Raw genomic sequence first — 16,383 nt, 5'->3', positions numbered from 1 at the left:
CGCTTTATACGTTCCTCGCTGTTTCTGAAAGGAAGTTCAACTCATTGCCCGGGTTCATTGCTTCGTTTCGTTTTGGTGAATTGGATAGCAAACCTCTTTCTATATGCACATGTGGCGTAATCATTTTACAGTGTTCTTTTGAAATATTAACTGCAGATACTTAACGTGGTGTTGGGTCTAGAACAAGCACGCACGGTCTTTGTCCTCGGTGTTTCTCTTCAGTAATGATGATATTGAAACCGCATCAGATATCGCGTGGCATTTGCACAATACAAAGATCAGCAATTCGTTCTGTTTGCCACAGAAATGCGAGATGTAAGGGTATAATCATATCATTAAACTGAGTTCTTACTTTGAACTGTGATTATTAGTTATTGTGTCCAGGATTTTACTTTGACTGTTTGACAGGTTTCAGGTGGACGAAGAAAAAAAAAAACCCTCTTCTATTCGCGGATAGTTTGGTAAATTTCATTGTGGAAATAAAGGGCGACTTAACATGTATTTTCCTCCTCTTTCAAACGGCAGACCTGTGCGCTTAGGGCCGTATCTCACCAACGGAGACGTCTCCGCGACGTCTCCAACTTATCAGTAGCAGCAGTCACGGAGACATCTCCAACATAAAAATGGCTTGCGGTCTCACCAAGGAGACGTCTCTGAGACGAGTTATGGCAGGTGTCAAAAATTTCAAATATGATGGAGCCGTTGCAGGATCACCTGACTAATTAGGCAGGATGTCAGCACGCAGATGGGTCACGTGGTTTCTAAAGTATAGGTCAAACAGCGTCAAATAGAGTGGCGGAGACGTCTCCGCGACCTCTCACCAGTTTTTCTGGTCTCCAGCAGGTCTCGGCGACGTCTCTGAGACGTATGAGACATCGCGGAGACATCTCGGAGACGTCTCAGCAGTCGCGGATATTATTAGTCTCCGCGACGTCTCCGCAACTGATGGAGACGTCTCGGAGACGTCGCGGAGACTTCGCGAAAAATCGAACATGTTTAAATTTCTTGCGACTCCTCGGAGACTGTACTTTTCAGGAGACGTCTCGGAGACGTCGCGGAGACGTCTCTGCAACTAGCAAAATTTGGAGTCGCGAACTAGTTTCAAGCCCGGTGAGATACCCCCTTAAGTTTCAACACAAATCATACAGTGTTGTATTTGCAACATCCACCCATGACAATGCAAAGTAACACATACATTATAAGTTCAGTATGAAAGACTATAACAACATCTACATGGCACAAAATCAATTGAAATCAATCTCAAGTACATTACATTCATGATGGATGAATAAAATTGTGTGCGGTGGGAACATACATAGAAGCGGATGCTTGTGAGAGTAGGTCTCCAGAAAAAAAAAAAAGAAGTCAAACACAGGCAAGTACACTCACACACATGCACACACTGCACGCACGCAAGTGCACCTGGACAAGCGTGCGTGCACACACACTCAATGAGAAGAGAATAAATGAATAATACCATGATTGAAAAAAAAAATGTTCTATTTTATCCTTACTACCAACTCGCCCTTCATATTTCTCAGATTACCTTTTAGCCAGAGAGACACGTTTACACACGTCTCCCTGCCCATTGGGTCTGTGATTATGTTAGACGTCAGTTTATGATGATCACTTTGCCTTGAACGCTTCATGCTATCGACCATAAACGATTGTCTACATTATTAATTGAATGAGATCAAATCGTCGCTTGATAGTTGTGTGGTATTGAGACATACAGTCATTCGGGTAATTCGAAAGATATTTAAAAAAATAATAAAAAATGAAAATGCCTGTTGCTTTTGAAGCATTTGACATTTGAAAGAAGTGAATTCTCTTTTAGCAAAAAAGAGGTGATCTAATGAAAGCAAAAAAAAAAAAAAAAAAAAAAACCTTTTATTCATCAATGAATTACAACTGTCATACAGAAACATTGACTGTGCTTTCTGGCTATTGCATTTCATCCCCATGGCCATTGTATCGTTGCAGCATTATTTGCCAGTTATGATGGTAATGATGAACAGGCAAATCAAAATGAGACCTTCAATATTTCACTCTTATCTCGCCTTCTGGAGTGACAGGCTTGTCTTAACTTCATCAAGCAATAATAGTGCATGTATATAAGAATTAAAACACACACAAAAAACAACAACAACAAACAAATCGACGCAAGCGTGGCGCCCAACTGGCAACTTTTTTTTTTGATATTTTCATACAAGCACAGATCAGATTTTTCACGGCAATTAAACGCACGGGTTGGAGACGTCTGTACGCATTGCGTCCCAGCCATCTACACGCTTGTAACGCATTGCGTGCATAAAGCCGTAATGCAATTACACACACGGGCGACTCAAAGAACCGGATGGGTGAGCATTTCGTGCAAAGCTGCGTTTTAGTTGAAGCAATATGGAGATAGTAGAGGACATGCTGCACTTTTCATAATCAATAAGAATGCCAGTCAGTCCTTCCCTATAAAATGTCTTCCATTAACGTCCGTGACGTATGTCAGTTCATGCATCTAGAAATACTCCCTATCTCCCATGCAAACTTCGAATTGTCGTTGTCATCTTGACTTAGGACTCACAAAACTGTACCTCGGGTGAACTTTTCTCATTTGGATCGATATTTCGTCTTTTGCTGTTTTTTTTTTTTTCGATGTACAGTTCGACCTACATGTCGAGACCAGCCCTAATCCGGATATGAGAGACTCAATGTTTAATACACGCAGGTGCCGAAGAACGATCGCCTGTATACCGTGCCCTGACAGCTGTCCATGCTTGCAGTGATTTGGGGGTGGTGAATGTCTGAATACATGTCATTTAGATGAAAATTAAATGTGAATATATATTAATTATGTTAAGAATAAAATGTGCACGAAATTGTCTGATTATTGTGTGTTTGTGTAGGAATTTTGTTTTAGTTTGAAATCCTCCTTTCCCCGAAATCATTAGATTTAAAAAAAAAATCATGCCGAGATCGCATCCGGATAATCGTGATGATAGAGAGATCCGGATAAAAGAAGGCCGGATAGGAGACGTCGGAGTGATCAATGTGAGAGGGGTCCTTCAATAGGCTTTGTGCAGGCGATCATCAATATTCGTTTCACATGGACTAATCTGTGGCTTCCTTCTGCACTATTCAAAACAATATACGATATAAAACCACAAAAGATATAGATAGAACAGAGAAATTAATACCAACATTGGGAGCTATACCATCCTCTTTGAAAACTTCAATTTGTTTTGCTCGTTAAAAAAAAGAATTTCGTTTCGATTTTCATAATATACTACCCTGTATCCTCATGCTTGCTGTGAAATATCGTGTTTGAAGTGTAAAAAGGAATACAGACGAATTTAAGTACGTTTGCCCTTTTAACATGAAACCAACATGAAAGGTAAACTTACCCTCGTCAAACGGCCGAATTTTCTTGTTGTACGAGTCATCGTATTCGCACCTTAAAAAAAGGAAAAGAAGATACAGAGAATATTTCATTCAATCGTGCACTTCATTTAAATTCAGAGAAACTGCTAGCCATTCTACATCACTGTATACACGGTTTGCGATTCATACCGCTTCTCAACATAGTGATAGACTTGTTGAATATTGATCAAGGCGTGCAAAAGAAGTGTCCTGACCTGCTTGTCGGTTATCATTACAATATTATAATTATATCACCATTTGTAAGTATTCAAATCAAATCCTTAGTGAAAAAAAAGTATGCTGTCCTGCTGCGTTGATCATAATATCTATTCATTTTGAAACAATGCAGTGCATAAAAAGTAAAGGGCCAGAAAACACAGGGGAAAAAACTCTTTAATGTTTATATTTTTGTGTGTTAAGTAAAAAGAACTGTTGTACTTTCATTATGATTATGACAATTTACATCCATATGCGTGTACATTTACACAGAAATAAATATTCATAATTTGTTATATTGTATAGTGTGCATGATTATGTAGGTCCCTGTATGTGTGTTTTTGTGATTGTATGTGCGTGTGTGGGCCGGACATGTAAGACTCGGTAAATGGTGTTAATATAAGCTTGTGCGTAGCTCTTCTTTTCATAATACATAGTTCATGATTATTATGTTCGCTTCCCTCAATTCTTTAATCTTTCGCGAATTCTACGAGTAACAACTAAGTTTTATGTACACGGTTGACAAGATAGGAGATAAAGAAGGGGAAGAGGGAGGTAAAGTGCACAAGGCAGTTGACATCAACGTTCATGTTGGCTGTATACGCTGAAATTAACCGACACCTCGAAGCTGTCAATATTGAATAAATTCAAACAAGTCTTGGCCATATAGCAGCACAAGATCTCTGTCACAGAGTGAAACACGACAAAAGGGCAGACTGTGGGGTAATCAGCAATTTACGACACGAGATAATTACACAAGACTATAGACATTGATAGAGTTGGCTGAAGGTTTTCTCACCTCCGAAAGTACTGAAAAAACAGCCCCCCCCTAAAAAAAAAAAGTTAGATATAAGCAAATAAAGGGCCCTGATAATACAAAAAGAAATAAGTATTGAGAGTTAGAAAGACTCCTTATAGAAGAGGTGCTTAGTGACAGAATTCATTAATCTCATTGTCAACCAACACAAAAGAGTGCAATGATGACACCCTATCTAACACTATTGGTAGAATGTGACTACACTATCAAGAAGCCTTTACTCCTGTGAAGGCCATCTTATAGTACCAGACAACCTACTCTTCTCTCCTTCACTGATTAGAAAAGATAGGAAAGGAAAGTTCTGGTTTAGTTAACACATCATAATTTCAAACAATATTTCAGTTTAAAGAAATGCACTTGCCTGGTATTGTGTTATGCGATTTCATTAATTATCTTTATGACGCTTCAACAAGATGTTTCTCTTATTTGATGTGATGGATGGAAATTCAATTCATTTCAGTTCAGTCCAATTCAATTCAATTCAAATCAATTCAATTCAATTCAATTCAATTCAATTCAATTCAATTCAATTCAATTCAATTCAATTCAATTTTTATTTCATATTTCGAAAAGAACATAGACATTACACGAACGAAATTGATAATCAAGACTTCACACATTTTCGCACCAGTTTCATATTACATTATCACATATTACTTCTGAGCCTCTAAGAAAATAGCCCACTAGCTAACGTTGGGGGAACCTGTCGTTTTTCGACGAGATCTCCTTTTCTTTTTCAAGATTATTGGCGGTTTTTATTCCATCCAGAGCAGTAAATGATCATTTATAAGAATATTGATTACATATCAATCAGTGTCAATACAGGACAAAAATGCCTAATATGTACACGTGACCATCTAAGTGTAATATATCATCATGAAATGCTGTTCCCTTTGCATATTACTAGCATTTGTTCAGTTGCTTTTTTTCCCTACATTACAGTGACTGTCGTGTTTTTTTCACATCATTGCTTATTTTGCTGGGGCCGCAGAAAGTGTTCGTTACTTCATCATAGAGGCACTGTGGGTCAAAAGGGTAGTACGATTTTCTGGAATTTCCTGAACATTGCATTTTCAGATTTCATATGTATTGCCATTTTCATATTTTCTAAAGCCAGAATGTATTTTTTTCCCCCTAGCCCAAACCATTCCCCGTATCTGTGTCTATTGGCCCTTGTTTTGCCCATTTCGGTGCGCCATATACTGGAAATACTGCCGTCAAAATATGGGATGACGTTACACAACGTCTTGGCTGTTTAATGGATGTGAGCAGACGGCACACAGTTAAGTGCGTCTGCAGGCATGTGTGAGCCACACTGTCATGCTGTAGTATTCACTTGCCACTATAGATCCTGGCTTCAGAATGTGTAGGATTTAATGTACTAAGTGGACGCCGATGCGCATGTTACGAAGAAAAAAAAGCGAAAAATTATCAAATCAAAGTGAAGGAAGTTATGATAATGATGCTGCTGCCTATATACGGCCCATTGTTGTTTTTTTGATGATGATGATGGTATTGATGATATGATTGCTTGATTTCATTTTGCGTATACAATTTTACAGAGAGAGAGAGAGGGGGGGGGGGGATAAGAAAAAAAGGGCAAGTATCAAGGACATCTCATCCTTGTCGATGGAAAATTTCTTATTCCAGCGCTTCCAGTATCTACGCTCGAGACCTGCTCAGAAGTATATCAACGTTATCTGCACGTGGATGACATTTTAGAGTGGCTTTTTCGTCAAGCGTCTCTATGCTAACTCTTATCAGGATCGTACTTTTCCACTGCCTCTCTTTAAACCCGGCTCCATTTCAGTTTCTAGGCATCTTCCGCGAATTGCCACGTTTATTATCATCATTTAGGATGACGCAGAAATCTATTTTCACCCCGTGCTCCACTTCTTTTATCCCTCCCCTCTCTCTCTCTCTCTCTCTGCTGAATTATTCAATTATGCAGCCTCGCTCTATCAATTATGGTATTATGATATAAAGGAGAAATCCATGCTTTATAAAAGCGTATTTGAGTTTAAGAGGATGATTATACTCTTTCTTTCTCTTTCTCTCCATCTCTCTCTCTCTCGCTCTTTACAGTAGCGATGACCCACAAGAAGGTGAAGAATGAGTCGTTTTAACTCGTCATTAACTTATCAAATTTGCGTCCTCGCTAATGCGCCCCTTTAACGATCCTGTTTTCTTTGTTGTTCAAAGGAGATTGCGTGCCAGTTGACTTATATGCCAAAAGCCTCTTAGTGTATCATGTATCATTATACAGGCTGCCATTCTATATCTTAATCGATTTTCCTTCATTTCCCCAGATAACAAACAAACAAAACACCCCTGTGTGTTTCTTAAACGTGAGCAACATGGAAAAAAAATGCTTTAAAGATAAATTTTTTTGTTTGCCTGTTATTATCTAAGAACATAAGGGGTCTTCTGGAGATATTTTGTTGAAATTCAAATCAGAATCTTGTGCGTTTATGCATTCATACACAGTCAAACACACACATACAATATATATATATATATATATATATATAATATATGGCATTTGGATTAAGAAAATTTCGTTTGAACGTTTGACTTTGCTATTCTAAAGAGAAATTTAATCTTAGGTTCAGGAAAATGCAGATATAAGATTAAACCCGAGCTCGTTGGGATGAAAATGGCTCTTGTCTCTTTCCTTTAAGACAATTTAATCAAAATAAGTGTTCGAAGTCCTTTGTGTCTTTGCTAGCCAGTGCTGGCAAGAAATTTTTTTTTCTCCCCCCTCCCCGATCTCCTCAAAAGAAAAACAAACAAACCAACAAATAAAAAGCAAATATTGATGCAAACTTTATACTGGTCAAAGCAGGAAATGCGACATTAGCATCCATGGAAAATATCTTAAATCAATTTCATATTAAAGTTCCGGTCAGTTTGATATGCTTGAATGATGCATTATTTTGATGTGTGCTAATCAGCTAATACCAGACGCAGACAATCTGCGAGGTAATTAACTTTCAAAGAAGGAGCCCGACGGATACAAGCGTTCCACTTCTCTGGCGACTGAAATAAAAGCCGCAAGTCGTAATGACCAAATGCAATTGGATTTTGCCCGATTGATGTCCAAGAAAATGTAATGGGATGTCACACTCCCCTCGTCTCCCCGCCCCATCCCCGGGGGAAAATCCCAGCTGGCCTCTTAGGAGTGTTAAGTCCCCGGCTCTCAAGGGTTGGTGCGTGGAGCAGAATGAGTGATAAGATTAATATGCGCAAGAAAGTGACCCGCTAGGAACGGTGGGAATCGAATTCATCATCTGTAGTTATCCCCATCAATATCAAAGGATATCTCATAAAACTGTGCTGTATTCTTTCGACCATTTTAGAGCATCATACACATGCTGAAAGAAATCAGTTCCTCACGTCCCTCGTGAAGTTTCATGGTGGTTGAATAAAGATACTCAAGCTAAAATGGTGCAGAAGTTTCTCAAGTTTGGGACATTACATCCTTTAAGGAGTTGCATTATTCGAAGCACTTTAAAATGCGTGAGTTATCTAGTTGCAAATACCCCTTGTATGGCTTAATCATTAATAAATTGCATGTTGCTATTTCAAATCTGGCACATTGCTTTCTGTATAATCTAAATGAACAACTCCATCATAATTATTTTGATAGCTGATGAAAAAGTTTGCAATCAAAACTCTGCAACTAAAATGATTGTTTTAGATAGTTCACCATTTACTTGTTTAGGCACCAAGTGAATTAATTGTGAATCTATCAAATGAAAATTTTCCGAAGACCAATATTGCCCAGATCTGATAAATCTAATAAATTTCATTTATATAATCCCAAAACAGTGATGGCTCTGAAATCTGTCAGACACACCGGACCCGATGTTTGGAATTCTCTTCCTTCTGAAATTCGAAGTTTAAAGTCCCTGTACTCTTTTAGGAAAGCTGTAAAAACAATGTTGCTTTCTGGATATCAGTTATTCCATTGTCATTGTTAATGTATTATACACGAAATTCTTTCGCAGAAATATCAACGCATTAAATTTATTACGTAATCATGTACCGACCATGACCTGTATTAATTGTTCACCTGTACCTGGGTGAGAAAATATTTTGTCATGCTTTGCTAATCAGTGATACAGGTGATCTTACTTTGTATAAACCTTTAGTGAAAGCAGACAGACCTCTCCTTTCCCTTTCTCCTTTCATCTATCCTATCTCTATGCAAGTCATCCCTCCCTCCTTTTCTTCTTACGATGTGTCTTATGTACGGGGGCTGCGCGCAAATCAAGCCACGCTTATGCTGTAGCCTCACTGCATTATTCATTGTTGTATGTTTGTTGTATGTTTTGCTGTACATTGTGCAAAAGCAATGAAGAAAAAAATATTCTGTGAACAACTTATATTAATGTTTGTACATGAATGCGCATGTACAATGATGATACAGAAACTAATAAATCAAATCAAAATATCAAATCAAATCTGTGGCCAAGTGTATCGGTATGTGTGTATCGACTCTTTATTTTTCTGATTCTCCATAACAAGGCTATTTTTTTTCCTTTTTCGAGAAATGATCTTATTCTGTTTTCGTAATAAATTTGTGATAAGTGTTTTTCACATGTTTGGAAAAAAAAGAGTTTGTTTCGTTTCTGTTGCTTATTTACCGGTAGTTTTTCGAAGCAGCATATACCATGACGTTATTCTTATTCATTACGCTGTGATTTCCTTGTATACAAATTATTTGCAGGTGAAGTTTTGAGTGCTTCGATTTAGAATGCATAATACGCGAACACCGCTTTACCAAAGGGATATTGTTCGCTATGATTTTATTAAAGGAAATCACCGGATGATTTTCAGACTTTTACACATGAATAACAATATAAATTGGTTATACTGGGTACAGAGTTTCGGAATTTATAGTAATTCGGATAAGGAATATATTTTTTTTTTTTCAAAATCTACAGCAAATCTCAATGAACCAGGATGATTGCTGAAATGGTAGCCTCACCATAGGCATGCATTATTGGGGGCTCAAGGAAGCAGAACAAAAGAAGAAAGCATGTATGAATTCTACACAGGTGAAGTTGATAAGCAAGAGGTATTGAAGTGGAGTTACATTTCTGTATTTCTGAAATAATTATGTTAGTTCCCTTTGCTATCATCCTTGTTCAGAGTAATTTGTTTTGGGTTTTTCAGACTGTTGATTTTCTGCTCAAGGACTAAAATAATTGTCACAAATCTGTACATGGCACTATCGATTTATGTATACACTACATGATGTGAAATTCTGAAAAATCGTTTTGAGCTTCCCTTTAAGCTAATCGTACTGTTTTTTAGTTTTGACGCTTTGGCGATGATGCTAGTTGCTCTTACAAATTGAATTTTGGAAAATAATGTTACCTGTTAGTCAATAGCCGTGTTTTCCTAGATTTGTCAGATCCCCTCAATTTGAAATTTGCTAAAAAGGATGGAGCAATTAGGTCTGTTCATGACGTTTATTTATTCATCAGTCAGACACTCAAGACCAGACACTCAAGACAATATTAACAAGCACTCAGCATACAATGTATGCGTTGTAAGTTTGAATAACAGAGGCGAACGACATGAACGAAGTGGGGTCTAATATGGGTAAAGACCGCCTCTTTCATTAAGAGGAAAAATGTCCTTTAATGGGGAGGGGGGGGGGGAATTAAACGTAATAAGAGAACATGAATAGTTGCTAAGAACTCAATAACTAATCAGTATGCCGGCACAGCGTTGAAAGAGACACAGCCCATAAAAAGATATTATCAGCCAGAGCAAACTATAAACCTACATCGATAAATAATTAGGTTAATAGCACACTCCTATAGTAGGATCTGAGAGAGGAAGAAATGCAAGTTTCAGCGCTCTGCGTTAAGTAAACTATCAGTACTTTACATCCATGATCTTGTTTTTTTTTTTTCTTAAGGTGCGGAAATACAGAAGCCTTCAAATGGTGATGATAGTGCCGGTCTAGAAATGATGATGACAATTAGTGAAATGCTAACATTATGGCAACTGAAAGCTTAATTGATACATAATAGTTAACGTCGATGAAGATGGCAGCCTTACTGATGATTACAACGATAATACATTTCAGTGGTGATGCATGTGAGGATAGATGACGGAGGTTTGATTATCCATGGAATTAATGGTGACGATGACCGCGATACTGTTAATAATGTTTGCAACCTTTGATAGTTGCAGTGATGATGGGGATGATGTTGATAATGTCACTACAGCTGACGAAATCGATGATGCTGGTGGTGTCGAAAAAGACGAGGACGTATAACTTTTTCGGCTTTTCGTTAATTGCCTTGTTAAGCCACCCACGCGACATCTTTTATCATCACGCATTTTCATGAAGTTAAGTCATTCTTTGGGTGATTGCAATGGCAGATGAAAATACCGGTGACTACCCTTTTTTGCAAGAACCTGTAATTCCAAAAGGATACGGGATAGCATGGGAATTAGATTATGTTTCATATTCTTTATTCATTGTCTTAAAAAAAATATATATATATCATTGGCTGGAATTGATAGAGGGAGATCCAATGACGCAATTAATAATGTTCAAGTATGTTATACATCAAGGGAGCTAAATGTCTTTAAATACATACTGTAGTATTGAACTAACATTAGCATGCACCTATACTTCAACATCTAACATAGATGACTGCGGTGTTCTTATAGTTTTTACCTCTTACGTAATTAAGAAGATATAAACACCCACTTACACACACACGCGCACACACACACACACAAAATGTTTTCTAACAATTTTTTTTTTACTTCTTTCAAATGATACCAAAATCAGTAATTCAAACTGGTGTTAAACACGGTCCTATACAATTATTGTACTTCAACATCTCATGCAGATGACTATACAGTATCCCTACGCCACTATACGCCACTACGCAAAATACACGATACACACAGACAAAGACCAAACACGTCTTTTGTTCTATGTTCTTTCTATAATACTTATTGAATTCCATTCAAATGATGCCAAATACAGTAATCAAACCTATTATTACACACACGCTCAAACTCACACATTCAAACACACACACACACACACACACACACATGCAAAGCACAAAGCACACAGATTGCAGATCACAATAAGCAATCTCTGGACTCTGGTAACTGTCACGTATACGAGCTATAACAACACCATACACTGGGCTGCAGCGAGAAAACAGCGTTTCATAATCCCATCTATATACCTCGAGAGCAATGAGACACTAAAGAATATTTTACGACGCAGGCAAGAACATCGATAAACATGTCATAACGGACCCAAACATCAATGCATTAAGTTTCTTCTTTCATATCATCATCAAATTCGCCATAAATCTTTATTGATACCTAAGCCTATAACGTAAGGACATTAGATATTATATTCCTTTGGTCTGTTTTTATCGTTACTGACATCTCTAGGGTTTTCGAGTAATGGTGAGCTTTTATGATTTGAAGGATTTTTCTTTTGGAACATGGCGTGGTTTCATGCGATTTTGGGTGGATTATGATGGCTCTTGATTAAATAAGAACATTCTGCGGTCAGCTTCGAAGAATATCGATGGGTGGAAGTCAGGCATGCGTCAACAAATTTAATCAACTACCGTCAAAACTAAGATCGTTTTCGTCTGAAGTGAGGAGAAAGATAAGATGCAGAATCGCCAGAACTCATTTCGATTGATGAGAATGCTCTTGGCTTAACGAGTCTAGTCTATTCTTTTTATCATCATGGCGGTTCCTCTTCAGAGACAGCATTTTATTGTTTGATAGAAAATCGCCTTTTCTGTTTTCTCTGTGATAGAGAGTCAATAAAGGAACCTTGACAAAATGTGATGAAATTAATGTTCAGGTATCATCAGTGACTATAGTATTAGGCGGTGACCTTCATTGATATTTCTGCAGCTCCCCGTAAGAATATGTCAAACGATGTTAATTAATCAATTTAGATGAATATGAGCTATTCAGCTTTTAGACAGGTGCAGGATTGTGATATCATATGCGTGTATGGTGTGTGTGTGTGTGTGTGTGTGTGTGTCTTCTTGTCCGTGTTTGTCACTGCGGTGAATAGTGTGTGAATTCAGAAGAATTTTGGACAAAGCACGGGGTAACATTTAAGTATAAGTAAGCGTGCATTTGTCTGTTTGTGCGAGCGTTACTGTAAGTGCAGCCCAGATACGTGTTTGTGGGGGGGGGGGGGGGGGGGGGAGATGGTCTACACACTCACAAGTTATGTCAGTATGTATATCTATATTTCCGGATCGTAAATTGCTCAAAATTGACTGTAATCCGATTGACAAGTACGTGACTATCTGTTTACGGAGGCTCAGCGTCGAGTTTGTTTGTTTGTTTTTTTTTTGTTTTGTTTTGTTTTAGCCGGACTCGTTGAACACCCTGATTGCATCATACTATTGCTATTATCTAAATATCTATCTATCTATCTATCTATCTATCTATCTATCTATCTATTTTCCATATGATATAATAATTATGTACATAATTATATATATATTTTTTTTTTTTTTTGGCGGGGGGGGGGAGGGGTAAACATTATTGGGTTATACCCACGAGTATGAAGGACGCTCTTCTGTTCTTTGCGTGCGAAATCTGTAGATTAGATTTATTAGAAACCAACAGCAAGTCTGCGCTGCACGATCTTAAATTCATAAATGTATAGCCTATCAATCCCATATGAGTTATGATCTCTGACGAGCTGATAGAAATGTCTCTCCGAATCGACACTTTACACGCAGAACACATTCCATGAACTGTGGACATATTGTTACATAAGACCACAACAATCAAGGGCCCCCTGCAGATGTACAAGATAAGCAGGGCATCAATTATCAGTGACCTACACAGTAAGTAATTCTGCCTGCATGTCTCTATCGGCTTCGTCGCGGCGCCCCTGTCACCATGGCATGATACGCGACGTGCATAAACTGACGAAGACTGATGTTTGCGCCACAGAGTATATCTCGCTCTGCTAATCAGACTCGACAAAGTGCCTTCAAGGAAGGGAAGGAATACGAGGAATATCTCTCCAATCAGCGAGACATAATCAAACTTGTTTATCGAGCATTGCAAACGTTGATCAAACGGCTAATCACTGTTTTCCTGATAAGCCCGCATTTGTTTTATCAGCGTCCGTATCACGTTCGCTATATACTTTTATGGCTTTGACTTTCATACTGAATCGAAGGACCCTATCTTTTGTTTGTTTTTGTCGAGTAAACAAAGGAACATCAATCATCATTGCATTGAGATTAGTATTATTCAAGTTGTAGGACGCTGTTCTCCACCAGAGATAAAATACATATTTGCAGATTATTTTGCAACTTACGATAATACAAACAGAAACACAAAAAAAGACGAACAATAATGAAGAATGGGGTAAAAACAAAAGCTTGTCTCCTTATACTGTCGTTTCTGTAACACAACTTTGTCGCCAGGTCATGATATAGAAAAAAGCAACAACAACTGGAACATTAAACAGGAACCTCGGGTTGTCCACAAAATAATAAGTGGATAATTAGAATTTTTTTACCTAGAAACTTGCACATTTTCATACTTAAGCTTGTTTTCGCATAAGCAAATGACAGCTTGTTAGAGACGTCATGTTCCTTACTAAAAGATAACTTGCGTTTATCATGGTATATACAGTCCAATGAGTTTGTAACATGGCTCAATACATTCGACGCGGTATTCTTTGGTAAAATAAATTGAGGTGTACAAGCGAAAAATATCCATCTACATCCTAAACCCTATACACTCACTCTAGTAAAATGAAAACTGCTACAGAGGGATTACTGGTTTTAGAATATGCCGCCATTTTCGTAAATTACAATACGAGCGATGATGATTATGCTAGTAATAAGGTGATATTTTGGTAGAGTGGCCTTATAAGCACTCATTTATAAATAGGGCTGTTCTTAAAAACAGGAGGTCTGGCCAAAAAGCTATCACCCTAGCATGGTATACCCATTTTGTTTATCCAGGTCAAGAATGACATTATGGGTAAAGCATCTTGTCCAAGGACGTTCGCATGATGGGGCGTTATTTTCACTGTGGGCTTTCTCTGTCAACAGCCTTACCCATCCCAACCTTTATAGGCATATAGACAGCTACGATGAAAGAATATTAGAGATGTAACCATATCGCAACTCGTCGTAAAGAGTCACGGAAGTCGTCTTACAATAATATAAGGCTCTTTACTTCCTCACTGATATAGTAAAAAAAAAACAATAATTGCTTGTCCTGAAATGTTTGAGATATGTAGACTCTAACTCGATGCTTTTTATGATACTTGATCTTATTCTCACAGATATAGAACAGTGCAGAGGGATGTTTTTGCTAATACATCACTGAGTGGTAAATCTGTGTCGTTGTTTTTGCTCAAGGACCTTTGTATACCTTTGTGAGGAGTGATTTAAAACATTTTCAAGATATCACATTTGATGCTTATGTGTAGGTCTTTTTGTGTCACAAAACAGCCTACCATATACAATCTTCACAATAGAGCCAAAAATATGAAGAGATATCAGTATTTTTCTCAATAAACCATAACTGTAGACGAATAGCATGGAAAAATTTTTATTATAGCTATTGTTCATAAATTCTGTGTATTTAACAATACTTATAACATTGATTACACGGATTTATTTTTTTGCAGTTGTTCTTCCCATCCCTTACTCACATTTTAGAACTATTCTAAAGCACTAATCCTAGCGTTTTTGTTTCATCTGCAAATGGTTAATTATGCCTTTAACACCTTACCCTGGAGACATTTTCATGAGCCAAGCTCTTTAACCAGACCTCTGGACACTATGATGTACAGCAAGGACGATAGGTCTCTCAACAGATCACTGAACAAAAATCAGTCACACTTTTTGGTCTAATCGATATTTTCTTCCGGAACATTCATCATCCCCTAGAGGTGAGATCCGTTTCCGGCTGAGTAGAACGGTCACTGAAGCAGCGAACATTCAGGATATTTCGGAATCAAAATGCTTCATTATTCGACTCACCGGGATTTCAGTCAACCGCTAACGAGAAGAGTTAACATAGTGAGAACTTTTTTGTTTCTGATTAAAGTATTGATAGGAGAGCAATAGAGCAGTGGGAAACCATGGGAGATTCAGACGGCTAACTTAAGAGTTATAGGAATGCTGAATGTCAGCATACTAATCATCTGAAATGGCGCCTTCAAGACGACAGCCCGGTTTGAACACTCGGTGAAAATTCTGCTAGTGTCATATTTTATGCTGTAAGAATACTAATGATAACATTCTATATCATATAATTGTATAGTATTATGAATATTAAGCTTTTGTTTCACAGCATTTCCTACGACACTATTTATAGGCAGTGGAACGATACGTTAATACCTCTGATGCACGCACGCTAAATACGAGCAAAGTACAAAATGCCTTTCGGTTGGGTATATTACACATTTTAATTTTATATAGTGGGCAGTGGGAAACAGCAGAATCGCTCAGGGACGAAATTGTCATAACAGGATTCGAACCCTAAACCATTAGACTGAAAACGTAGTGTGTACTTCCCTTGACCACGACAATATAATATGAGTTAAAGTGAAATAGGAAAAAGAACAGAACTTTCACAATTGTTTTTTTTGCAATTTGGAAATTATCAACAAAACTCATATGGAAATAACATTGATGGACTCTAACATGAGACATTTCTGAAAGATTTTGTGTCCCGGTGGCCTGTATCATGGAACAAAATAATACAAGGAGCCATCGGTAAGGAGAGAGAGGTGCACGTTGTGAAGCCTACACACAGTATAGTGATGGCGAGGAGAAAGAAGAGAGAAAGGGAAGAGAGAGGGAGAAAAAAAAGGGGGAGAGAGACGGGTAATGGTGTCTGCATTTTATGTGTGTGATAGTGAT

General features: G+C 37.8%; 1 protein-coding gene across 1 annotated transcript in view; it reads right to left on the bottom strand.

The window, feature by feature from the left end:
• Positions 1-16,383, bottom strand: part of LOC140237863 (glycine receptor subunit alpha-3-like) — a 77,702-nt gene that overhangs the window by 30,863 nt on the left and 30,456 nt on the right. The window contains exon 2 of the mRNA XM_072317794.1: positions 3,399-3,448. Coding sequence (XP_072173895.1) covers positions 3,399-3,448 — 50 coding nt within the window. The remainder of the gene's footprint in view (positions 1-3,398; positions 3,449-16,383) is intronic.

This window comes from Diadema setosum, chromosome 14 (assembly GCF_964275005.1).
Source record: "Diadema setosum chromosome 14, eeDiaSeto1, whole genome shotgun sequence".
Taxonomy (NCBI): domain Eukaryota; kingdom Metazoa; phylum Echinodermata; class Echinoidea; order Diadematoida; family Diadematidae; genus Diadema; species Diadema setosum.
The sequence above is the reverse complement of the archived record's forward strand: the minus strand, read 5'-3'. Positions and strand labels throughout refer to the sequence as shown.